This window comes from Aspergillus thermomutatus, assembly GCF_002237265.1.
Source record: "Aspergillus thermomutatus strain HMR AF 39 chromosome Unknown NODE_228, whole genome shotgun sequence".
Lineage (NCBI taxonomy): Eukaryota > Fungi > Ascomycota > Eurotiomycetes > Eurotiales > Aspergillaceae > Aspergillus > Aspergillus thermomutatus.
Window position 1 is genome coordinate 23,631 of NW_020798278.1, and position 24,280 is coordinate 47,910.

The window sequence follows — 24,280 nt, forward strand, 5'->3', positions numbered from 1 at the left end:
CGTCGACTCCTTGCCCGACTGTCTGTGCGATGTTTCCGGATTGCCCAACTAACAGGTAATAAACACGGGTCATTTAGATGTTGGAGGGGTAGAGCATGATGCGGACGGTAGCACCGAAGGACTTGGGGGGGAGGTTGTGGCGGAACTGAGCGCGGACAACGCCGGAGTTGCCTGTCAAGTTGATATCGTCAGTTGTTGTTCCTCCTAGCAGCCACCGTTCGACAGCGCTGCGATGCCAATATCCCCGATCCATCGCATTGAAATCACATACCGTGTGGCCGGGTAACCTTGCCCCAGATGACCCGGATGTTGGAACCCCGAACCTCACGCTTTGCCCGGTAAACGAAAGCAACCTTCTTGCCGAGGTAGAAGCTATAAAACAACCGTCTTAGCTGCACGTTCTCTTCCCTTTGTCGTGACCCCTTCCGATCGGTGTATACTCACTTTGCGGCCTCAGTGCTGTCAACACCGTCGATCTTGATCAGACTAGACGAGGTGTCAGCCTCCCATATCCCTTTGACGTCCATCTTCACAGTGAATAGCTACCTGGTGTTGGGGTTGACCGCGCGCTTGGAGCGCTGGTAGCTCAGGTGACGACCCCTGCAAAAAGAATCCGTATTAACCCATCTGTCCAGATGATTTCGTTTCGACTTGGTCCCCTAGCCCGATCCCACAGAGCGACATTTGACATTTGTATATCACATTCCGAATGATCGCAACCCGACGGAGAATCGATGAGAAGATCGTGGTAACTTACTTGACATAGACTGTGCAAGTAGAAAAATATCCCGTTAGCATGATCCTTTATAAATTCCACAATCGCACCGCATCCATCCCCGAATCCCATTCTCCAACTTCCGCGCACACGTCGATATCAAAATCAATCGAGGAGGATCACTCACGTCTGTGACCGTGTTCCGAAGGCATTATGACGGTTTATCTGAGCAACAGCGGGCAACGCAAACAAGTCGAAGGAAGGCAAAGATGACCCGCAAAAAGTCGTCCGGGTTGTCGTGATTGTCGTCGCTTCGATAGTCTGAGACGAGCAGCCGACCGCACAATGATCAATTTGCAAGGTGCGTTCGGTGCGGCTCGCCCTAACCCCAAACGGGACCTTAGCGAGCTGACCGCCCCAGGGTTAAGCGAAGTCCCGTGATGGAGAATCTGAAAATGAGCCTAAGCCATTTTGGGGTTATTTCTGGAAGATTGGATCATCCGGTCTCCGAGATAAGCTGATAGTAAAATGATAACGATCTCCCCGCTAAGGCATGAGACTTTTGATCCAGGGCAACCCCACTGCTTCCATTTATCGACATTTTGCCGTCGGGCTACAGTGGTCCGAAGACGGTTCGACGGCTTCCCAGGTCATTGGACATCGGATGCGTCTCTGAGTCTGATTCTGCTTTTCCCCTGCTTCTCCGGTGGATGTGAGCATTTGTCTAGAGCGTCTAACTACTTCGTACCGCTGACAAACCATGATTATTTTGCTTCCCCCTCTTGGAAAGTTATTGACGAGTTCCTTGTCTGGCGATAAGCTCAGTCAGCGAGGTATCCTTATTGACACGATTGATATTTCCGCGGGAAGACCGGTCGAAGTCTTTCAGAGAGAATTAGGTCATTTTTATCACTATTCCCATTATCATGATATATTAGCTTGTACTGTGGGACTATAATAATGTATATAGGTAGTAAGTTGTTGATACTCCTGGAGTCCTCCCGACTAACCAGAGAATATCTCTCCGAACGGTCCAGCAGACCGAGAGCACATATTTGGAAATAAAGCGAGTCCGCTGCCCCACTAGCAAGGAAATCGGCAATAGACCTGACATTTGCTGGTTTATCAGCAATCATTGAAAAGAAGGGACTGTCGGGTCTGTTGATGAGCACGCAATCGTCGATCGAAGCTGCAAGTCAGCTTATACTTTTTTTCTCTTAAGTCTCTTCACAGTTCACCTAGGGTGAATCAATGCCGATGCGCTTGGAAGATCTGAATTGATAGGTCTGATATCCCCAGGATACGGAGTTGCGCCAGTTAACTCCGAGCTCTCGTAAGCTATTCCATCATCTTATGGTTCAGCAAGAAAGTCAGAGCATTATCCGTACTCCTTCCCTCTTCTAGACTTCTTTTCTCACGGGAAAATAGAATCCGCAGTGATCAGTTCTTCCAACAGTTCCATGACAAATTCGCCGATCCATCTCCACGGTTTAGGTCACCGGGAGAGCTCCTTCTGGCTTTCCTCCGTAGCCTGTAAAGTACAAGACTAGGGCCTCTAGCTTCCACTTTCCACTGTACCTGGCTCTGGCGCACTCTCTGCGAGACTGCGACAAGCCGGTAGTGGAGTCCGAAGTCGCTACAGTACTGGTATGCATCATGGGCTGCATGATAATCTTAGGTAGGAAGGAGGAATTGAAAGTCATGTTTCTCGAAGTATTTGATCCTCCAAGGTTTACGCTAATGAAATTTAAGCTAGGTCTATCCTAAATAATCCTTGCCAGGATGTACCTCTTGTAAAGAACACGGACAATCAACGAATATGCATCCATTGTCGCAAACCTCAATTGAGATTTGATAATCATGAACCTGAGCTTATGTGATCAAGAGGGGAGCTCCGCCTCTATAATATACTAGGTACCTAAGCATGCAGCACCGAAATAGGTTGTCTACTATAAGGCCCGCGAGGGACATCACGCAGGAGTCAGAAGTTTGGCCTTGTAGAGTAGTTCTCCTTTCCCCTCATCCAAGGCGCACACACTGTGATACGGCCAGGTTGGTCTACGCGGGGTCAGCAAGTCAGCAAGTCAGCATCAAATCAGTCGGTATCTTTAAATGAAAATCATCCCTTGGGTCACAGTGGAGCTGACTGTGTTGGAAGTTCCATAGAGATGTCTTAATAATTAGCTCGGATAAAACTAGAAGATTGATTATATGATCGAGTTCGTAAGGGGATCACATCCACGAGCCCTGATGATATAAGAAGGGGGACGAAGTTTGCCACGAAGGATGTAATAGTGAAAGCGATGACATTTGTCTCTATCCATCGATGCTGCCCCGTATGCCTACACCAGAGCATGACTGGCCTCTCATAGCCCTTGTAGCATAACAATTAGGCTGTCTAATAATAATCAGTAATCATATATCAATGCTCCTCCCTGTAATCCCATTCGACTATTCCAATACTACCTACCATAATACACACGGGGTCGCGCGGCAGCATCGACGTAGCGGAAGAATCCAAGCCAGCCCCACCACCACCCACCTTGCATTACTGTAGCAGCCAGCTTGAGAGTCCTCCGTGTTAATTAAAAAGTACCTGCTCCGCCGGAACTGTTGGGGATTTTCCAACAATCCCTCTTCACACACTCTCTTCTTTTCTCTTATAATCATTCTTCCGTTCTCTCACTCCTAAAATCGCCTCTGTCCTAAAGATCGAGTATCAATTTTGAACATTTCGTGCGAAGATGGCCAGCACAATAGCCCGTACTGAGGAACACCAGAATGCTGGGTAGGTCTTTTCCATAGTTCTGCCTCTCTGACATCACACCCCTCCCCCTCCAACGGCGGAAACGATCCCGTTACTTCAGACCAAGACCACCACTACTACTACCACTGCTACTACTCCGTACTGGTCACCGATGTGCAAACTGTCAGCTACTTTGACCAGCATCTTACATCCCTTGACTTCTGGCTCAATTCAATTCGGTTTCGTTCCTGCTGCAACTTGCAGAGTTGACTATTTGTCCATTACTGCCTTTTTTTTGCTCCACATCCATTTTTTCCCTCTTTTTTCTCTTTCATCCCAGCGCCCAACCAAATCACACACCGAACCTTGATCGACCTATATACATATTTCTCGCTTCGAACAATTCGAGTACAATCGGTTGCTAACATGGATTATGCGCTCAGCACACTCGAACTTAAAGATGACACCGTCATCGTAGTACTAGGTGCCTCGGGAGATCTTGCTAAGAAGAAGACTGTTCGTTGTTCCTGGACCGGAGATTTCTCTTTAGACAGCTGTTTTAAGCTAACGTCTCAATAGTTCCCTGCTCTTTTCGGCCTCGTATGTGTCACCTCTATGGACGAAGGGCTTAACTCACCTAAATTGACCGTATGCACAGTTCCGTAACAAGTTCCTTCCCAAGGATATCAAGATCGTCGGATATGCTCGGACAAAGATGGACCACGAAGAATTCCTGAAGCGTGTGCGGTCATACATCAAGGTTCCCACCAAAGAAATTGAGGAGCAGCTGGACAGCTTCTGCAATCTTTGCACCTACGTCTCCGGTCAATATGACCAGGACGATTCTTTCATTAACCTGAGAAACCACCTCGAGGAGGTTGAGAAGGGCCACAAGGAGCAGAACAGAGTCTTCTACATGGCGCTGCCTCCCAGCGTCTTCACCACTGTGTCAGAGCAACTGAAAAGAAACTGCTATCCTAAGAACGGCATTGCTCGCATCATCGTGAGTTTCCCACCACAACCCGAAGAGGAGAGCAACAACTAATGCGCATGCTTTCCTCCCATACAGGTTGAGAAGCCCTTCGGTAAAGATCTTCAGAGCTCGCGCGACCTCCAGAAAGCCCTTGACCCCAACTGGAAGGAAGAAGAGATCTTCCGAATTGACCACTATCTGGGTAAGGAGATGGTCAAGAACATCCTTATCATGCGCTTCGGCAACGAATTCTTCAACGCTACTTGGAACCGCCACCACATCGACAATGTACAGGTATGGGATGCTTAGAATATTCCAAATTGAGAGCAACTTGCTGACAGGTTCACTCCTGCCGCAGATCACATTCAAGGAGCCTTTCGGTACTGAGGGTCGTGGTGGTTACTTCGATGAATTCGGTATTATCCGTGATGTCATGCAAAACCGTATGTTTTTGCCGCCTGCAGTGCGTGATTGAGCGATGCTGATCTTCGTCTCTTCAGACTTGCTGCAGGTCCTGACATTGCTCGCCATGGAGCGTCCCATCTCCTTCTCCTCTGAAGATATCCGTGACGAGAAGGTAGGCCACTCAGCTGTTTGACCAGAAGCGACGGCCGAAACTAATTCAGCCCAGGTTCGTGTCTTGCGTGCCATGGATCCTATCGAACCCAAGAACGTCATCATCGGCCAGTATGGAAAGTCTCTGGATGGAAGCAAGCCCGCATACAAGGAGGACGACACTGTCCCTAAGGATTCCCGGTGCCCGACATTCTGCGCCATGGTTGCATACATCAAGAACGAGAGGTGGGATGGTGTTCCCTTCATCATGAAGGCTGGAAAGGGTAAGCATGCTCTGCTTTTCAGACCACTAGATTCTCGCGCATACTCACATTTCACACAGCCCTGAATGAGCAGAAGACCGAAATCCGTATCCAATTCCGCGATGTCACATCTGGTATCTTCAAGGATATCCCTCGTAACGAGTTGGTTATCCGAGTGCAGCCCAACGAGTCGGTGTACATCAAGATGAACTCCAAGCTGCCTGGCTTGTCCATGCAGACCGTCATGACTGAGCTGGATCTCACCTATCGCCGCCGTTTCTCTGACCTGAAGATTCCCGAAGCCTACGAATCGCTCATCCTGGATGCTCTGAAGGGTGACCACTCCAACTTTGTGCGTGACGATGAACTCGACGCAAGCTGGAAGATTTTCACCCCTCTCCTGCACTACCTGGACGACAACAAGGAGATCATTCCCATGGAATATCCCTACGGTATGTGCAGTCATATATTCTTCTGGTTGATATCATACTAATCCTGTAAAAAGGCTCCCGAGGACCCGCTGTTCTTGATGACTTCACTGCTTCGTTCGGCTACAAATTCAGTGATGCTGCTGGTTACCAGTGGCCCATGACCAGCACTACCCCCAACCGGTTGTAGATGGATGGGATATTGCATGACTATGAAATAAGAAAAGCATTAATGTACGGATTTTTGTTCATTTTATGATGTCTGGGTCGTTATGGCAGGTTTTCCTTTAATGCTTGATCAGCCGGATATGCTTTTATATGTTACTAGAAATGAAGAAGCTTATGAACATGATGAGACCAGGACGACCGCCTAGAGGATGTGGGTATGTAGCATGTGAGCTGTATCGCCTGACTGCGAGGATATTATGTCTAGCCTGATGAATGCCAGAGGAATTCAGTCATAATGCTCTTGCTACAAGATGTCAAAGAGTTGCTGCCAAATCCCTTGGCATCAGTAGATTCTCCAACCGTCAACAGACGATTGGTATACGGACATGTTATGGAGCACTGGCCCCTTTAGTCAGGCCCATGGGCCAGTTTTCATACCAGACACACTTGACATGATCATGAACCAGATTCACGTGGGTCAGTCTAGCATCAAAATATTTACTGAGGCCATGACGATAACACAGAAACATCAGACAAGGTTGATGTAAGCAAGGATCTTTCAACACGCCTTCCTCTTAATCCAACAGGACGAGGGATGAGACAACTTAGAGAAGCACTGACTAAGTGGTCATCATCCTCAAGCAGAGCAGAATGAGTTTCAACCTGCTCCAGTAAAACTTCATTGACATATATTCGCAGATGCTTAGTGTGAAGGCTTACGAGGACCGCTTCTTCCTCATCTGAGCCTTTCATATTCACCTTGCTGGTTAGAATTCAATGCTGCCTTATGGAGATGTAGTACATTGCTCTTGCCTCATTTACTGCTATACTCCCTCTGATTTCTATGCTAGAGTCAAGAATACTTTCTCGTCCTTAACTCAAGTCAAAAGAAGCTGTAGTATACTTCAACATACATTGGTGTGTTAGCCGGAATAAGGGTCAGTGCATATATTTGAGGAAGTTGTAGATCTTTCTAGTCACATACCTCACCCAGGTAGCTGTCATGGTCAAACTAACTCCAGATGGGCTGAATTCTAGATAGAGAAACAGTCATCATCATTCTTTCTCTGCCTATTAATAACAACCACCTCATGGCTGGTGGGTCGCAGGAAATTAGAAACCAACCGATGCCGATTACGACCTAAACCAAAGTGCCTGGACGGCCCGGGGGCCCGCATGCGTTGGTTGGCACTTTGTAGGCAGTGAACACTGGGCATTCTGGGCGTTCGGCCTCATCTCCATCCGCCTTCGTTCCACTTCCCCTGTTTTCTCTCTTTTCTTTTTTCTTTTTGCATCAAATCCCTCCTGCCCTGCTCTGACGTGAATCGTGAAGAGATTAGCTTCTCGTGTTCCATTGACCAACTCGTACAACTACGTCGGCGTCGGCATCGGGGGACCCCCTACGAAGCTAGTGCAATCCAACAATTCCAACTCCGGTCATTATTATTTATCGAGTCGAACAGTTCAAGGAGCATACCACACATTCGACCACAGATTAACAATCGGTCCTCGTTTGTGACGCTCCGCTCCTAGAAATCTACCTACGCACGAGGATCGTTTGTTTACTGGCTATTTCGGCTGTTTTCGACCAGGCTGTTGCGACTCGGTTTGACCAAGAGCACGAGACTACGAAAATAACTCCAGCGCATGGAAAATTGAGCATACAGTTGGATTTCTTCCGGTGGATGCGGGCGTCACAAGGATGCCACAGGCTGCAAGATGGGTGGGTTCTCCCTCCATCAAGGGAAAATCCGAGTCGATGCGAATGGCATTGTTGACATTCAGCTTGTTGGGGTTGCAGTATGTACTTTCGTCCACCACTGTCAATGAGCTTTGATCTCGCTCATCAACCAGATTGCTGATTATTCTCCTGTTGTAGATTCACATGGGGCATTGAAATGACCTGTAAGCCTTTCCTTCCACCGGAGTCACCGCGTCTTGCGATTTGACCAGTCCCGCTCTCGAAATAGATTGCACGCCGTACCTGCTCCAACTGGGTCTTACAAAGTCACGGACTTCGCTTGTCTGGATCGCTGGACCCTTGTCTGGGTTGATCATCCAGCCTTTGATTGGTGTCATCGCGGATCGTTCACGCTCGAAATGGGGAAGGCGCAGGCCGTTTATGGTTGTTGGCTCATTTATTGTCGCATTGTGTTTGCTAGTGCTGGGGTGGACGACGGAAATTGTCAGCTTATTCGTGAAAGACGCAGAAAAGGTGTGTCTTTTCCATTTGGGCCAGGTTTTGGCATCTGTTTCGACTCCGCCGCTCACGTTTACCAGGCGAAAAATGTCACCATAGCCCTTGCCGTCCTAAGTATCTACGCAGTTGACTTTGCGATCAATATCGGTGAGCATGTTGATACGCACCCATGTCAATTAAACTGACATCCTTCAGTCCAGGCTTGTTGTCGCAGCTTGATCGTTGACACATTGCCCATTCCATTGCAGCAAGCCGGTTCAGCATGGGGTATGTTCCTACCTTTGTCCACGAGGCCAACAGCTAACGACTTTCAGCAACGAGAATGTCGGCAATTGGTCAGCTGATTGGCTATGTCATTGGTTCAATCGATACGGTTAGCATCTTCGGCGCCACTATCGGTGATACGCAATTTAAACAGATGACAGTCATTGCTGCACTCTCGCTCATTGGAGCGGTTTCCGTCACCTGTTATTCGGTGAATGAGAGGATTCTGATTACTGCCAGGTGAAGATAGTCGGAACCAGTCTGTCCATATCAGTGCTGATTTTGATCATGTAGGGATTCCGATGAAAAAGCGGGAGCGGTTCAAGTCATTTCTCAGCTTTTCAAGACGACAATGGACCTTCCTCCTCGCATTCAGGCAATTTGCTGGGCTCAGTTCTGGGCCTGGATTGGTACAGCATCCTTAAAGAAGATTTAGAAGTTGTTGCTGACTTGCTTTAGGCTGGTTCCCCTTCCTTTTCTATAGTACAACGTGGGTTGGTGAGACATACTTCCGATACGAGGTCCCTAAAGACGCTCCACAGTCAAGCGACTTTCTCGGCGAAATTGGACGCGTCGGCAGTCTGTCTCTGGTCGTTTTCTCCTCCATCACTTTCATCAGCTCTGTGCTTCTACCGTTCTGTGTGCAACCTCCGGATAGCAAACGGTCCAGATTCACGCCGCGCCCGCCACCTGGTATAGCTGCACTTCTTAAGAAGATCACTGCGATTCGACCAGACCTGCAGACAACATGGCTGATATCTCATGTGATGTTTGCTGCGACCATGATATTTGCACCTCTGGCCCGGTCTCGTTCATTTGCAACCTTCCTCGTGGCCGTGTGTGGTATTCCGTGGGCTGTCAGCAGTTGGGCGCCTTTTGCATTCATGGGGGTGGAAATCAACAAGCTGGCGATGGGACCTGCAGCAGCAGCGCGCTCTTCCGGTGTGACCATGATTACTTCTTCTACTATCCGTTCCGGCAATTATGATACGGACACGGAGATGGATGTCCTGCGACTCAATCATCATGATACGGATAGCGACAGCGATTCCGAGGACGACGCAAATATTCCTTCCACTGGCGAACTGGCTGGTATCTACCTCGGAGTGTTGAATGTGTATACTACGCTACCGCAATTTGTCGGCACATTCATCAGTTGGATAGTCTTCAGCCTCCTCGAACCGGGCAGTACGAAACGGGATGACTCCGCGCAGGACTCGCAATGGATACGCCGAGATAAAGAGGGACCCAATGCGATATCCATCTGCCTGTTCGTGGGTGCGTTATGTGCGCTTGTAGCCGTTGAAGCTACTCGACGATTACGATATGCTCGCTGACGGCTGTGAGTGTTCAGTCTCAACATATTCCCCTGACGATGTACGATCAACGACGTCTCGTTTCCCGCTCCATTTCTTGTCTTGCTTCGTTTAATTACTCTTGTTTCATGTCCCGTTGATACCCAGATCATCCGACTGTATATTCTGGATATATTCTTTCTTGAAGATGTGATGGTAGCATGATATCTGATGGCAGTCATAAGTGCCAATGCTCGGTATATAGTGAACTAATGGTAATACATAATCATGAACATAGATTCTGCCTTGCCTCCAGACTCAGTAGCAACTGACTGACGTAGGGCCACCCACCCCCAGAGATGACGATATGCTGATATAGTCCAATCAAGCCAGTCAGTGGGCATACTTCTCCCGAACAGACAGCATACCCTCCCCCAACAAACCATATCACCAACCGAACAGAGGAACAAGTAAAATGCCCCACGTCCTCATAATCCTCACCTCGCAGGGCTTCATCCCCGCCACCCGCCAGAAAACAGGCTGGCACCTGGTCCGTCCCCCCCCTCCTCTTCCCCAACCGTTTCACCACTCACAATGTGCAACTCCCCAGTCCGAACTCGCCCACCCATACTCAATCCTCGAACACAAAGTCAACCTCACCATCGCCTCCCCGCAAGGCGGCGAAGCACCCCTCGACCCAGCCTCCACGAAACTCGCCTCAGACGAAGCCGACACGACGAGCACGACCTTTCTGACCCAGCACCGGGAGGTCTGGACGCACACGTACAAGATCAGGGAGATGGTTGCCCGTGCGGGCGAGTTCGATGCGGTGTTCTATGTGGGTGGGTGCGGGGGTATGTCTATGTCTACCGTCTACACCTGAGTTTTACATGATGTTGATGTTGATGTGATGGTGAATTGGTGTAGCGATGTTCGATCTCATAACGGACGCGGCCTCGCTTGCGCTGATACAGACTGTCGCGGCGGCGGGGAAGCCCGTTGCGGCGGTGAGCCATGGGCCTGCGGCGCTGCTGAATGCGACGGCGCCGTCGGGGGTACCTTTGCTTGCTGGAGCGCGGGTGACGGGGTTCTCGAAGGAGGAGGAGGATGCGGCGGGGATGGCGGCTGTTGTGCCGTTTCAGTTGGACACGGAGCTGGAGCGGGTATCTGGGGGGGGATATGTCAAGGCGGACCGATCTGGGGCGGAGAAGGTGGTTGTGTCTAAGACGGCCGGGTTGCAGTCGCCGCTGATTACGGGGCAGAATCCGGCCAGTGCGGCTGGGGTGGCTAGGGAGATTCTGAGGGTGTTGGGGTGCGATTGATCTCGTTGACCCGAGTATACCATAGTTCAGAGACACATTGGGCTCAGTGTCAGAAGGGGTGCGTCAAAGAGACGAAAACCAGAATTGTTTGGATTGACAAAGTCTGCCAAGGTATATTGGACAAGAACAAGCAGAAAACATACAACAAGAGGGGAATCAAGTGAAATCACGAGTTGAAGCGACAGGAGATAGAAAAATAGAATCACATCTGGTCATTGAAAGAAGATAGAGGAATCGACCAGAATATTACAACAATGTCGAGTACAAACTGGTGGGAAAACAAGCGACATCACGGCGTGAGTTTGTTGTCCGTTTCGCTGTCAGAAGATGAGACCTGGCCATGGAAGCAGTATCGAAAACATCAGGGCGTATAAAGTCTACCGATCAAAGGCAGCCAGGCACTGAACCCTGCAGGCAATGAGGCAAAAGTGAAGCAACAAAGAACTAATGAAAGGGAGATGATCTTAAATGTAGAGGTCAAGCCGAAATTGAACGTCGTTTAGCTTGCGGCCTGCATATTCCCAGTCAATTCGGCCACTCTCGCCTTGATACGAGCAGCACGAGACTCGAAGCCTGGGTCAGAGTCAGCATCATTACCGCCATTTCAAGGGGATCGCCTCCACTTACTCTCCTCTTCGCTTGTGTTACCTTCATCTTGGCTAAATCGGTGTGAACCGGACTGCTCAAGCTTAGCGGCCCTTTCCGCGGCATTTTTGCGAATCTGTGCCCAGCGGTCATAAGATGAATTGCCCGGGGCTGATGTAGGGCTCGTTGCCCGTTCGGCATCTTCAATCCTGATGGGGGTTTCGTCAACAGCGGCAGCAGGCGCGGGCTTGTCAGAGTACGTCTCAGAGACAGGGGAATCCTCAGGAACGAATGCTGGCTGTTCCACCAAGGGGCCCTGATCAAATCGAGAGAATTCACGATCGGCCGCTGTTCGCTCGTTGGTGTCTACGCGGGAAAGTGCATCGTATTCAGCATCACGACGTGTCTTGGGAGGGCCATCATGCTGTTCGTCGGCAGTGACGGTCTGCGGCTCAGGGCCTGGTTTCTTCACGTCCGCCGGGGGCCTTGCGACCTCGGCAGTAGCAGCGGGGGACGCCGCCGCCGGAGCTGGAACGGGTTTCTTCCTCAAGCTCAAAGTCGAGGCGCCATTGGGGCGAACTGTCTCATGGGATGCCTTGGCCTTGCCTTCCAAAGCCGCACGAGCAGCGGCAACAGCCGACGGCTGAGCCCCAGTGGGTCTCATTGGCGGTTTTGACTCCAAATCGTTCTTCTTCTTGGTTCCGAACATACTCTTGAAGCCCGTGTTACCGGCCTTCTTCTTCAGTCTGGCTCTCGAATCATCCGTCGAGTCAATAGACTGCTTGGGCAAAGATTCCGCACCAGCACTGGTGCTGCCCTGTCTGCTGGTGGCATTTTCGTCCACACTGCCTCTTTGCTGACGCTCAACTGGTGCAGGAGAGCTTGGCGCGCTGTCCTTGGGCACTGGAGGTGGCGCCTGGCGGGTTGACGTGCTCAGTGCGGGCGAAGCTGGCGGCTCTGGCATCTTCTCGTTCACTGTGGCCTCCTTTTCTTCGGCCAGCGCACCTGTCCCGGCCCGGCTGTCCTTGAGATAGGCGGCGCGATATGTATTCTTGTCATAATTGCTGGCCCACTTCATCGCTTGCGAAGCCTCGCTCATGATTCCCGGTTGCAAAGACATAATGGAGTTTGCCTTCGAGTACCGCGAGTGGTTCGGCACGCTAGCCTTCGATCCGTTGGCGGCCTCCTGCTCCTGCTCCCGATGCTTCTTCTGTAAAGCCGCAGCAGCAGCCTGAATGCGAGCATGCTGATCAGGTGCAATGCTGGTCTTACTCTGAGGAGCTGGATTGTTGGCGCGCTTGTAAGACTCTTCAACCGCAGTCACTTTCTTGGCCGACGACTTGCGCCGACTGATCTTTCCCTTGCGAGATGCAAAGCTAAAAAACCTCTTTTTCTCGACAATGTACGCACCTGGTTCAGGCTCCGGCGCAGCGCCTTTGACCTGCTCCTCAAGAACTAACCACTTTGTGTCCCTAATGATCGTTTCGATCAATGCGCACCTACCAAAGACCGCCTTTCGCGAAGCAGGCTCCTCTACCGCCAAACTACTGATCCAGACCCACCAGAAAGAGTCGTCCAGATCCAGCGTGGTGACGCTGGCAAGCTCGGCGGGTTCAACGGGGAGCTCTGAGTCCAGGGTACGCTTGTGTGACTGAGAGCTCTGGCCTCTCACCGTTGCAATCGGAGGCAGGACCTTGTCAGGCGGAAGCAGCAAAGGAGCAACTTGAGGCTTAAAACCGTTGTCGTCATTGAAGCCGGACGACATGAAATCTGCCCAAGAAGGAGTCATAGGACGGCCAAGATCCCCCGCGCCGGACTGAGGAGCGGACCGAAGACCACCCGCAAACTCGGTCCTTGCTAACGAGGTCGCATTCGCATCGTTGTCCAAGTCGGCGGCGCCGAATCCCAGATCCTCAAACCGCGACCAGGACGCTTCTTGCCCCGATGTCGTCGGGTCGGAGGTACTGGACTGATTCGTTGACGAGATGCATTTCAAGACGCGCAAACACTCGTCGGTAAGGGCCTTGACGGGGTCTTCAAAGCTGGCGAATTCCTGCAGATGCCGATCGCTGTCCCGGTATTCGAAGTTCTTCGCACGTCGCAAGAGGGCAAACGGAGTAGGTGAGACGGTATCAACGATCATGACGACTTTTGTGGTCGAGACCTGCAGAAGGGTTGGCGTTTCAGGTGGGTACTCGGTTGCTTGGACCAGGGATTGGAGAGCGATGGGCAGAGTCGAGATACCGCTTATACCACGGGGCGAGTCGGGAGATATCGAGCGGAGATAGGCGAAGAACAAATGGCTCGTGGCATCCGCAGCGCTGAAACAAACGGTTAGTCACTTCTATTTAGTTTCAGATAGATTCGATTGAAAGAAACATACGCGGTCCAGTTTTTGTAGGCAGCTTCAAAGCCATTGCCCGTATCCGAATGCTCAAAAGCCCACCACCCAGCATACCTCGAGAGCTTCCGACCTCCGAGACCGTTGGACTTTCCGTGTGCTGCAACGGCAGCTAGCAGGTCGAAAAAGTCGAAAATAATCTTGGTTCGAGCATCCGAGTCGACACTGATTGGGATGAATGTTGAGAACGCGTCGCGGGCGAGTTGAGAATCTGTGATTCGATCAGCCTTATGCAACCTGCCGCCGGCCGTTATGTAGTGTAAGCCCATACCTTGTTCGCCAACCTTGAAAAGTTCATACGCTTCCCAGGTGACAACTCCTCCAGGGAGTCTGCTCCAGCACCATTTCAGGACACTGCAGAGGACCTAAGATTGTCCATCGAGGAGACAACCGGTCAGCCATGTTATGTTCCGACGCGTGTGCGATTTGTTGTTATGGACGACTCACCGTCGGGTCCGTTAGTCGTAGCTCTTGCGACAATGCATCTCCACTCCAAGGCGAGCCTTTCTCCACAGACTTATTGAAGTAGTTGCGGATGAAATAACGTGCATCGGTGGACTCGGTGGTCGGACGGAACGGCAATAGTAGAAACGGAGTTTGGAGAGCTGTCAGATGGGACAAAACGAAGCAAGGATCAGCGATCTGAAGAATGTGCATGTCTCAGATTTGACAGTGGAGTGGACGCCAGCGATTGGCAATCAGGTATTGGAAATTCGTGAAAGCAAACAATCAAACATACCTCGAGCCTTCAATTCTTGAGTGCATCCACGCAGGAGATCCTGAACTTCTTCAGGAGCGACTTCCGTTCGCTGCCACGCGTCGGTCCATGTGGGCTTTGCGGGACCCGTGTTTTCGACGACGGGGTTCTTGGTCGATTTCTTTGCAGCATTGGAGTCCTTACTCCGAAAGACGCGAGTGAAAAAGGGCATCTTTCCTCCACGGATATCGTCTCCACTGGATTCTCAAACCGCAGGTATGTTGCTGGGCTAATCAGGAAAATGTGCCCAGGGGCGGAGTAGAGAAGTCGCGTCCCGAAATGAGGATCAAACCGATGGATATCGATAGCAAACAGATCAATGGATTGCCAGACCAATTTCTGTGATTTTCGCAATGCACCGTGCCACAATGCAAGGTTCAGAGTGGCAGGATTGAGCAGAAAAAAACTACAGGAGAATAAACAGGAGAGAAAGAAATCACCAAGGGATCAAGCAGGACCAGGCAGGAAAAGGCAAAGAAAAAAAAAAAGAGAAACAGTTATAAGGCAGTCAATAATTGATTCAGCAATCCCCAAAGCAGGATGCCAGACAGACAGACAACCAGGTCGACGTCCAGGTGTCCAAGGGATCAACTGCAGCCCAGAATGGGGCAGCAGGTCTAGCTGCAGCAAACACTATGTGATGTATGAAAGTGGATTGATTGGATCTGATATAACGAGAGTGGACAACCACATGAAGATCGTGGGTGGGACAAGTGGAAAGAGTCAGAGAAAGCAGAAAGGAGAGACCATGGGGAATGAGGAAGCACACGAAAAGACCCCAGACACAGAAGAAATGAGAAGAAAGGGGAAATGATGAAGTTAGACAGCCCAGAAGCGAAATAATAAAGAGTTGGTGATGATGATCTACTGTGTTGCTCGTTTCAGGGGCTGAAATTGCATTACACCCAAAGGCGCCATGGTTCAGTGGCCCTGACTACCTAAGGTAGCTCCTAAGCCCAAGCGGGGAGACGATTCAGCCATGGTTGATGCCCATCGAGTAAACAATAACATGGCATCAAAGAATGGGCAATTGTATTTTGAGAATGGGAATTAAGAACATTCAATTGAGCATGTCTCTATTGATTGAATCTGTCGTATTGTCCTATGGATGCTGGGAGCATTTTGAGTGAATATAGAGGTAGAAGTCCAGACTTCATCTCCATAACTATAAAATCAACGATAATACCCACTATACCTGATTGGGCAAGGTCAGTATCATGGAGTCAGGTTGTATGTAACACCTTAGTTTGAAGCTGATACAAAGATCGTATTGGTTTTGCACAGTCCAGTGAGGTACTTCTGATTTCTAGAGGACTGGATATTCAAGCACTGGAAGGATATAGGAACTCAGACATATACCTTCCAGGCTTCTAGCTTGCTTGTTGCTGTTCATCATCCATAGACAATGAGCGGTGAGTCTCCTGCCACGATGATCAAAAACATATCAAGTGATCTTGTCTTAATAGAAAGAATGTGGTATGCGTCTGATTGATCTTCCAAAGTCGTCAGAATATAGGCAAGAATCGCCTCTCACCCATATTGGCTAGGTTACAGGCAGGTAGCCGACATTTCAACACGCCTTGACCGCCAGGATAAGACTTCCATGAAGGACGAGGTATATTGCTAGATAAGATTTTGTTGGAAGGATAATCTTCCCAGGGTCCATACCCAGTTACCGCAGCTGATTGTGATGAATCAGAAGGGTATAGGCGTATCCGGCAGCTACCTATGCAATGCAAATTATGCCTGGTCCGGCTGTGATATGTCCAATGCTCGTTGTCCATGATCAAGGCCGGTTGCTACTTAGCCTGCTTGAAGATCGATATCGCGGCGTGCATAAACAAGCATAACAGACTAGAATGGAACCACCTCCGTACGTGTGCATGTCAAGTGACTAGCTTGCAGCTCAGTACGATCAATCTCTGGATCAAACCTTGCAAGAACTTCTCGCACTGCATGGATTATCTTGATTTGCAACTCTGGCCCGATAGTCATCGCATTGCAGTTGTCGAACGCTTGGAAAGAACTCAAAACAGGCTGCGAGGAACTTCCAAGAATCTCATGTTCACTCATCCATGAATATCCAGGATGAGTTAACCAGCTCTTAAACTGACGAAGGATCCGGAGTTGATGTCATACATTCTGCACAATTGTCAATGACTCGATGATGTTCAATCATGGAAAGCCTCTAAGCGTCCATATTATTATATATGTAGTGTCAACAAAGAGCCTCCACATACTGCTTCATAGCCGTAACCATGGTAAGCAGACCGGGTCGATCTATAACAGGCTAACACCCCATCAATCACTACTAGTGGTTCATGGAAGCATCGATAATGGGCTCGAAGAGCCAATCAAGGTCGAGTCAATGACGCCTGAGGACGGATGGCACTGACCATATCAGATCCATCCTCGAGGCTTGAAGCTCTCGATCTGGGTGTGGCTGTGCATGTCAAATCTCGTGTGGCTGTCCAGCCTAACCAAACAAGTCGATGTTGCTGATGCTGCAGATGCTGCAGATGCTGCAGAAAATTATGCAGTATCCTCCAGGACGATATCCCATTGAGAACCATGATTCTATATCGACTTTATCAGTAGCGATTGATGAGAAAGCACAGTTTGTCTTTGTAGAATAACGACTCGAACTGGCTAAAAATAGGCCGGCGCCTAACGGCTCGGCAACGGCGGCTGTTGATGGCGAGCGACCGACGAATCAGGTGTCAGCACCAGCCACTTATGGAGAACTGCCTGCTGTGCCATAAAAGTCACCATCCCACTTTTTTCCCTTCCATCAATTCTATGCTATCTTTAGAATCTTCTGCATCACCCGCGTGTCGCCGTCCATCGACTCTTGTTGTTCTACCTATCCTATCTTCATCGAGGCTTCGCATCCATTCATCTTGCCTTTTTTATTCCTTCTCTAAATTGACTTTTCTTCCTACTTGGTGGCCTCTCTTTGTCGCCGTATTGTTGTGTGTTCTTCCCGACCCGGCCAAACGCCCTGATTGTCTTCGCGCCCGTGGGTTCATCCCTCCATAAGGGCACTACCCATCATAGCGCTCTTTAACCTTCGTTATTCTTTGCCATTCCATCCCATCTGATGTGGAGAAGCCGGTCTCTGCAAACGATAGTATTCTACGATAAGTAGGAATAAGAAAAGAGGAGACCAAAAGCAGCCGGGAGAGACGGCAATCTGGCGCCCGCAGCACACAGTCTTTTATCCTTAACCCATCGCGCTCCGCTATCTATCTATCCCCTTTCAGGCGGCGCTTCTTGAGTTTCAACTCGCGCCGCGCCATTTATCACGAACAAGCTCATCTCCACAACGTTGTCCGGTTGTCCTGTCGTCTGTGTTTCAGCATTCCTCTGTAACTGTCTAACGCGTGCTCTTCCTTGTTTACTGCTTATCACATAAGCATCATCCATGGGTCGAAGAAAGATCGAGATCAAGGCGATCAAGGATGATCGCAATCGATCAGTGTAAGTCATCTTTGCATCCATCACCCAATACGGATTTCGAATGCGACACTGACTCACATTGTCAACCGCTTCTAGTACCTTTCTGAAGCGAAAGGGTGGTCTTTTCAAGAAGGCGCATGAACTCGCGGTACTATGTTCGGTAGACGTCGCTGTCATCATTTTTGGTCACAACAAAAAGCTCTATGAATTCTCATCATGTGATATGCAAGAGACATTGGGTCGATATCAATATGTGCGTTACATCCCATTATTTGGATTATTTCAAGTTCGTTGACATGAATATCAGTACGGCCCGCCGCACGAACATAAAGGCCCTGAGGACTTCAATGGAAAACGGGACGATGATGACGACGAGGATGAGACCACTCCTGCTCCGGAAGAGATGCAACCTACAAACCAGAACCCACCTCCCGTGGTCCCCGCTCACATCCCCAGTCATCCCGGTTTCCAACACGTCAATCACGCACCGTCCGCCTCCCCACCCATTTCTAATGGAATACCCTTTGACCCGCGACATGGCACCCCGCAACCTCAAGGCGCTTCGAGACCATCTTCAAGAAACCATCTTCGACGCGTGAGTTCGAATCTGGGTCCGCAGCAACATCATGGAACTCCACCGCCTCCTCCACAGAATGGGTTCGCATACATTCCCAATCCCTCGATGTATCATCCCAATGCCAACCCCAACATGGCCCAACAACCGCGACCACCCCAATTTGCACACTATGGACCGCACCAGCCCCTGCCGCCGCACGCCATGCCTCCACATACCATGCCTCAACCAGTCCCGCCGCACCATCCAGCCCCGCAGCATCTCCCACAGCATCCACATCCGCTCGCTCAGCAGACACCTGCGATGGGACTCTCGCAACCACCTCATGCGTCAATGCCACAGGTCGCGCAGGCTTTCTTGCCCGAACAAGGGAGAAACTCGATGCCTCCGGCGTTTCCGACAGAACAGTCGCAACCACCTCGACCGGTGTCCCTGCCCGATGCTTCCTCGGCAGATCAGATGGTTGGTCCTTTGAAGGTGGAAACAAGCCCCTCCCCTCCGCACCAGCGATCGTTGTCCTCCAAATCGCGCAGTATCTTCACACCGATCGACGATCGCGGTTCCGTTCTGGCCCGTCACTTTGGACTCGGCCCGCCTACATGCGAGTCTCCACGCACTGAGAGTACCGACATCAAGGCTGAACTAAAACAGAATGACTCGAAAGAGATCAAGCCACCTGCTCAATCTGTTGCGCCCCCACCCCCACCTAGGACCACAACCGATGTGCAGCGGTCTCAGTCAACTCCTGACATCAAGCCACCGCCACGGACGAATAGTGGTCAACTGCCTTCAAAACGGCCACAACTCAAGGTGCAAATACCGAGCGAAAATTCTGACCGGGGGAGTGCTACAGCAGATTCTTCGTCGTCCGCCGGAAACAAGACGGTGACTCCTGCCAAGGCTAATCCCGACACCAATCACTCCGGCGTGGTTCTCCCTCCACCGTCGCCATCTGCTGGTGCAATCCTGAGCGCAGGCGCCACAGGGCCCCCGAATCCCTTCGCTCGGCCACCGCCGCCAGGAACTGCAAACCAGAACAGCAATGCGTACAACAGCAATAACAATATAGAGACGCCGATCTCTGCTCTTCCCAGCCGATTTGTGTCTGATGCTCTTCTTCCATCGCCCTCCAGTTTCTTCCCGGAATGGGGATTCGGCAGGTCCGGTCCCGATACGAACATGCTGCCTAGTCCTCTGACCTTTCCGACTCCAGCGGTTCAGACCGGTCCAGGGTTCGCGCGCGAAGATGAACAGGAGAAGAAGCGCAAAAGTCCCGACAGCGGACCCAGCATTGAGGGAACGGCGAAGAAAACCAAGACGTGATTGCTCATCAGACTCTGGGTTGCAATTTGATTTGTCTAAAAATCGTGTTTCACCTAAGGCATTTTAGGGCGTTGGGGATTTTTTTTCTTCGGCATATCGTGATGGCTGTAGGGGCCCATCCTTCTTTTTTTTTGTTTTCGCCTCTCATTTGTCACAGTTTGGATTTGTCGATAGCTTATACCCCTTTCCTTTTTTTTTCTGGTCCTCTTGCTGTTGATACGGCTCCAGTGCGTTTTCTGGAAGAACTTGGGAATGAGATCTGTATTTGCTTGTACTAATTAGGTAAAAAGAGTTATTTGAGCTGCGACGTTCCTTTTATGTATTTCTTAAGTAGCATTCACCGCCGACTTTTACTGCCAGTAATCACAGCCGTCCTACTGGGAGCCAGAAATTGGGTATGTACGGAGGCACGTTTTATAGGTGCCTAACTTTTTGACAGTGTAACGCAAAAGCACTATGTAAGCACCGCGCATGGAATGCGAAACACAGCATCCAACGCACGATCCCGATTACCGGCTATATACATTCAAATTAAGTATAGACATCCGAAAGAAGGGAGGAAAGATAGAGGGCGGGTTAGACCTCCGCCTTTGGCGACGAATCCGTCCGATTGGCCACGGCCGCGGCGGCAGCCTTCTGCTCCTCGAGGATCTCCTTCCGGGCGCGCTCCTGCTCCGCCAACCCGGTCTTCGCAAAGGTATGCGCCTTGCTCAGCTCGACGGGCCGGATGAAGAGACTGATGAGGAAGCCGAAGCCACCGACAGCCGTGTAGAAGATCCACAGCCTGCTCAGGCTGTACGTGAAGGCCTCAAGGACGACGATGCGGGCGGACTCGGGGAGAGAGCTGACGAGCGAGCCGGTGGAGCCTGCGAAGGAGTTGGCGATGGTGGCTGCGGTTTCGGGGCCTGTGGCGGCCTCGATGCGGGGCAGTTGGCGCGCGAGGACGTTCTGGTAGACGACTGTGCCCAGGACGACGGCTATGGCGGAGGAGGCCTGGCGGATGAAGGCGAAGGTTGCGGTGGCGGTTGCCATGTCGGAGCGGTGGATGTTGGCCTGGAAGGCGACGAGGGGGGCCTGGAAGAGGGGGCCGACGCCTGCGCCGGCGATGAGCTGGTAGATGATGATGCGGGGCCAGGAGGCGTAGTATTTGAGGTCGATGAACAGGCCGAAGCCAAGGGTCATGAAGCCCAGGCCGCCGACGATCATCTCGCGGTAGCGGCCTGTTTTGTTGATGATGATGCCTGTGCCTGCGGAGACGAGAGAGAGGCTGAGGACCAAGGGGAGGACGTAGACGCCGCTGAGGATTGGGGAGGCCTGCAGGACGGTCTGGAAGTAGAGCGGGAGATAGTAGGAGCCGGCGATGAAGACGAAGGCATGGCAGAAGCAGACGAGGAGGACGAGACGGTTGTGCCAGTTTTTGAAAAGCCGCACAGGGATCAGAGGGTACTTGGCGAGTTTCCACTCGTTGAGCATCGCTAGGACCCAGACCACCACGCCGAAGATGATCAGGCAGATGACTGTGGCCGAGGCCCAGGGGTAGTTGACGCCGCCGAACTCCAGGCCGAAGAGGAACATGAGCGTGCCTCCGATGATAAGGACAGTGCCGGACCAATCGATAGACCGGAGGCCTTCTAGCAGCGGCGTGCCGCCGGATTCGAGCTTGAGGAAGAAGATGAGGATTGCCAACGAGGCGCCACCGACGGGTACTGAGCAGATCAGCTTGATTCCACCACAGGTCAACAAAAGAAATACATACAGTTCAGGTAGAAACACCACCGCCAGGTCACACCGGTCGTAAAGGCGCCTCCGATAATGGGGCCTAGAGCACCCGCAATGGCCCACGTCATACCGAAAAGACCATAGTACATCGGCCGTTCCCTTGAAGAGTCAGCAGTGAGTAATCGAAAGCAAAGAAATGAGGTTCAACCTACCTAACGCTGAACAAATCAGTAACACAAATATTGACCAAGACAATAATACCACCACCCCCTGCACCCTGGATCGCTCGTCCAACCAGCATCATGGCCATGTTGACTGCAAGAGCGCAAATCAAACTGCCAATAAGGAACGCAACGTTGGCCATAAGGAGTATCGGCTTACGGCCCCAGATGTCACTGATCTTGCCCCAGAGGGTGATGCACGCCGCGTTGGCGAGCAGATACGAGGAGGCCATCCATGAATATCCACTTTCCGAGGCGTGGAAGTGGGCAGCCATGGTTGGAAGGGCCGTTGAGACGATCGTCTAGACAAGTCAGTCTCGTCTTCAGGGATAATCAATGAGAGTGGAAGGCAGTACCATATCCAAAGCGGCCAGAAACAACACCAACTAGACATCGTCAGCAGAGTTCTATGCCAGTCGTTCAAATATCTATAGAGGAAACATACACAAAGTGCAGGCATGATAATCAGAATCTTCTTCTTCCCCAACTTCTGCGCCTGAGACTGCGTTCGGTCCAACGGCACGCCATCTTTCCCAACATCATTCCCGTCAGATTTCTCTTCCGATGGATGATCTGAGCTGTCGACGGGCAGTTGATCGTCTCCAGTCGACGGAGGCGACATAGTGGCTGACTTTTCCGAGATGTCCTCCCCGGAGCGAGAGATTTTGTCCGACATCACTGCAAAACTGTTGTCGTCGTCCTGGTAGTCATGGTATTTCTTCTCGTTTACTGTCATGATCTGAACAGAATAAAACGAGGAGAAGAGAGAGCTGAAAAAGAAATCTTACGATTACCCCAGTTGACTGAACTTGGCAGCGGGGAACGCAGCAAGAAAATATGTACAAGGCAGTTAAAAAAAGTTTCGGGTAAAGCCGACAGCTTATAAAACACCAAAAAGAAAGATCGATCGACCAACGAGAGACTGACGATGGGGATCTGTTTGAATGAAGATAAGTTTAGAGATTTAGATCAAGATGAAGATAGAAGAAACCAGAGTCACCCTCAGTCATTAGTGCTGAAGCCTCGAGTCTTGACCCCTTTGAAGAAGACAAACGCTAAACTGCCGGCCTTAACGAATTATATAAGTCCGAGTCCGAAGGCCGAGAATGTGTCCATATGGGATTTTTGGGTTGATCTACAAGGATCCAAGACATGTTCGACTCCGTGATGGTTATTGAGTCATACTCGGAAGTCGGAACAGATGCGATCTTTTCGATGGTACGATCAGTGGGAGAATAAAAGTTGGCAGAAAGAATGTAGTATATTATTGACTACAGAATGTAGAGAATGTACTACATGGAGTTTTGAGTCCCTGATATTCAGACAGATGTCTGTTAACAATTGACGCGCGAGGCTTTTGGCGAAAGAACTAGAAGAAAACTTTGAAGCAGATGAAGATCCGAAGATCTGATGGAATATTTTATTCTCCGAGTCTCTTTACTTTTTTTATTTCCTTCATGCTTGACATGCACAGTTTAGTATCAAGCATTCCTTGGCAAGGGAGTACAGCATCAGTGAGATTGTGATGAGCTGTGTTATGGCTTCAATGATTTATTCAGGGGTATAATGTATGTAGGGGGAAAAAAAGAAGCATAAAAAGCACAAGAAGTCAAGAACACATTCAGAACAACCATGTATACGCAATGCACAATGCACCCATCCCTCTCTAGTCCTGTAACTGCAAGATCTCTACCGGCGTCGCGTCATCCAGTCAGTCAATCAATCAATCAGACCAGGTAGCCTCGAAAAGCCACTTACCAGTCAAGAATTCCTCAAAGCTCATAGTGATATACCCGTCCCGATCCTCGTCATACCGCTTAAACACGTCCGTCATTCGTCTTAGACTGATACACGCCTGCACAAACAGATCGAAGCTCATCCCATTCTTGGCCGGCCCCATTGCATGCCCCCCGTTCATCTGCCGCCCTTTGCTCTCAAATGTGGTGAAGAGCACCGTGACAAACGGCTGGCTGAGCCTATACCCGAACGCAACCAGCGCCTTCTCAAACTCCTGCAGACTGATGCGCCCACTGCGATCCTCGTCAAACCGGTCAAAGAGCTCCCGCCACGCAGCGAGAAACCGCCACAGCGCCACGAATTCGTCGAACGAGATGGTCCCGCTGCTGTTCCGGTCGAACATGCGGATCATCATCTTGACGGTCTTGGGGTGGAAAGAGGTATAGTCGCCATTTACGAGGGCGGATCCTAGCTCCATCTCGGTCAGGGCGCCCGAGTGCGAGGCATTGGCAGCGCGGAAGAGTGGGAAGAGCTGCTGGGGGTCATCGTTCGGGGCGGACAGGGGAGGCGGATGG

General features: G+C 50.6%; 7 protein-coding genes across 7 annotated transcripts; 4 read left to right on the forward strand and 3 right to left on the reverse strand.

Annotated features, from left to right (window-relative positions):
• Positions 1-73: 73 nt before the first annotated feature.
• RPL35B (60S ribosomal protein eL33) lies at positions 74-527 on the reverse strand (the record flags this gene model as incomplete). The annotated part of the gene is made up of 3 exons (XM_026757046.1): positions 74-204; positions 272-372; positions 445-527. 3 exons carry the CDS (start codon positions 525-527, stop codon positions 74-76), a joined length of 315 nt encoding a protein of 104 aa, XP_026611423.1.
• Positions 528-3,459: 2,932 nt separating this feature from the next.
• On the forward strand, positions 3,460-5,870 carry CDV56_103776 (glucose-6-phosphate dehydrogenase; the record flags this gene model as incomplete). Its single annotated transcript, XM_026757395.1, has 10 exons — positions 3,460-3,503; positions 3,905-3,977; positions 4,041-4,061; positions 4,120-4,464; positions 4,531-4,728; positions 4,793-4,877; positions 4,935-5,011; positions 5,066-5,273; positions 5,333-5,704; positions 5,758-5,870. 10 exons carry the CDS (start codon positions 3,460-3,462, stop codon positions 5,868-5,870), a joined length of 1,536 nt encoding a protein of 511 aa, XP_026611424.1.
• A 1,680-nt stretch (positions 5,871-7,550) lies between these two features.
• On the forward strand, positions 7,551-9,649 carry CDV56_104195 (putative sucrose transporter; the record flags this gene model as incomplete). The annotated part of the gene is made up of 8 exons (XM_026757814.1): positions 7,551-7,648; positions 7,728-7,753; positions 7,819-8,063; positions 8,129-8,195; positions 8,244-8,315; positions 8,363-8,552; positions 8,607-8,722; positions 8,772-9,649. The coding sequence occupies 8 exons, from the start codon at positions 7,551-7,553 to the stop codon at positions 9,647-9,649; spliced, it is 1,692 nt and encodes a 563-aa protein (XP_026611425.1).
• A 433-nt stretch (positions 9,650-10,082) lies between these two features.
• CDV56_104447 (ThiJ/PfpI family protein) lies at positions 10,083-10,929 on the forward strand (the record flags this gene model as incomplete). Its single annotated transcript, XM_026758066.1, has 2 exons — positions 10,083-10,461; positions 10,535-10,929. 2 exons carry the CDS (start codon positions 10,083-10,085, stop codon positions 10,927-10,929), a joined length of 774 nt encoding a protein of 257 aa, XP_026611426.1.
• A 499-nt stretch (positions 10,930-11,428) lies between these two features.
• Positions 11,429-14,844, reverse strand: CDV56_104567 (DUF1708 domain-containing protein; the record flags this gene model as incomplete). Its single annotated transcript, XM_026758186.1, has 6 exons — positions 11,429-11,502; positions 11,557-13,835; positions 13,898-14,126; positions 14,187-14,280; positions 14,363-14,520; positions 14,655-14,844. 6 exons carry the CDS (start codon positions 14,842-14,844, stop codon positions 11,429-11,431), a joined length of 3,024 nt encoding a protein of 1,007 aa, XP_026611427.1.
• Positions 14,845-18,096: 3,252 nt separating this feature from the next.
• Positions 18,097-20,028, forward strand: rlmA (SRF-type transcription factor RlmA; the record flags this gene model as incomplete). Its single annotated transcript, XM_026758727.1, has 3 exons — positions 18,097-18,152; positions 18,228-18,384; positions 18,439-20,028. 3 exons carry the CDS (start codon positions 18,097-18,099, stop codon positions 20,026-20,028), a joined length of 1,803 nt encoding a protein of 600 aa, XP_026611428.1.
• A 576-nt stretch (positions 20,029-20,604) lies between these two features.
• Positions 20,605-24,183, reverse strand: CDV56_105313 (uncharacterized protein; the record flags this gene model as incomplete). The annotated part of the gene is made up of 6 exons (XM_026758932.1): positions 20,605-21,734; positions 21,785-21,906; positions 21,960-22,270; positions 22,325-22,354; positions 22,414-22,697; positions 23,727-24,183. The coding sequence occupies 6 exons, from the start codon at positions 24,181-24,183 to the stop codon at positions 20,605-20,607; spliced, it is 2,334 nt and encodes a 777-aa protein (XP_026611429.1).
• Positions 24,184-24,280: the final 97 nt, after the last annotated feature.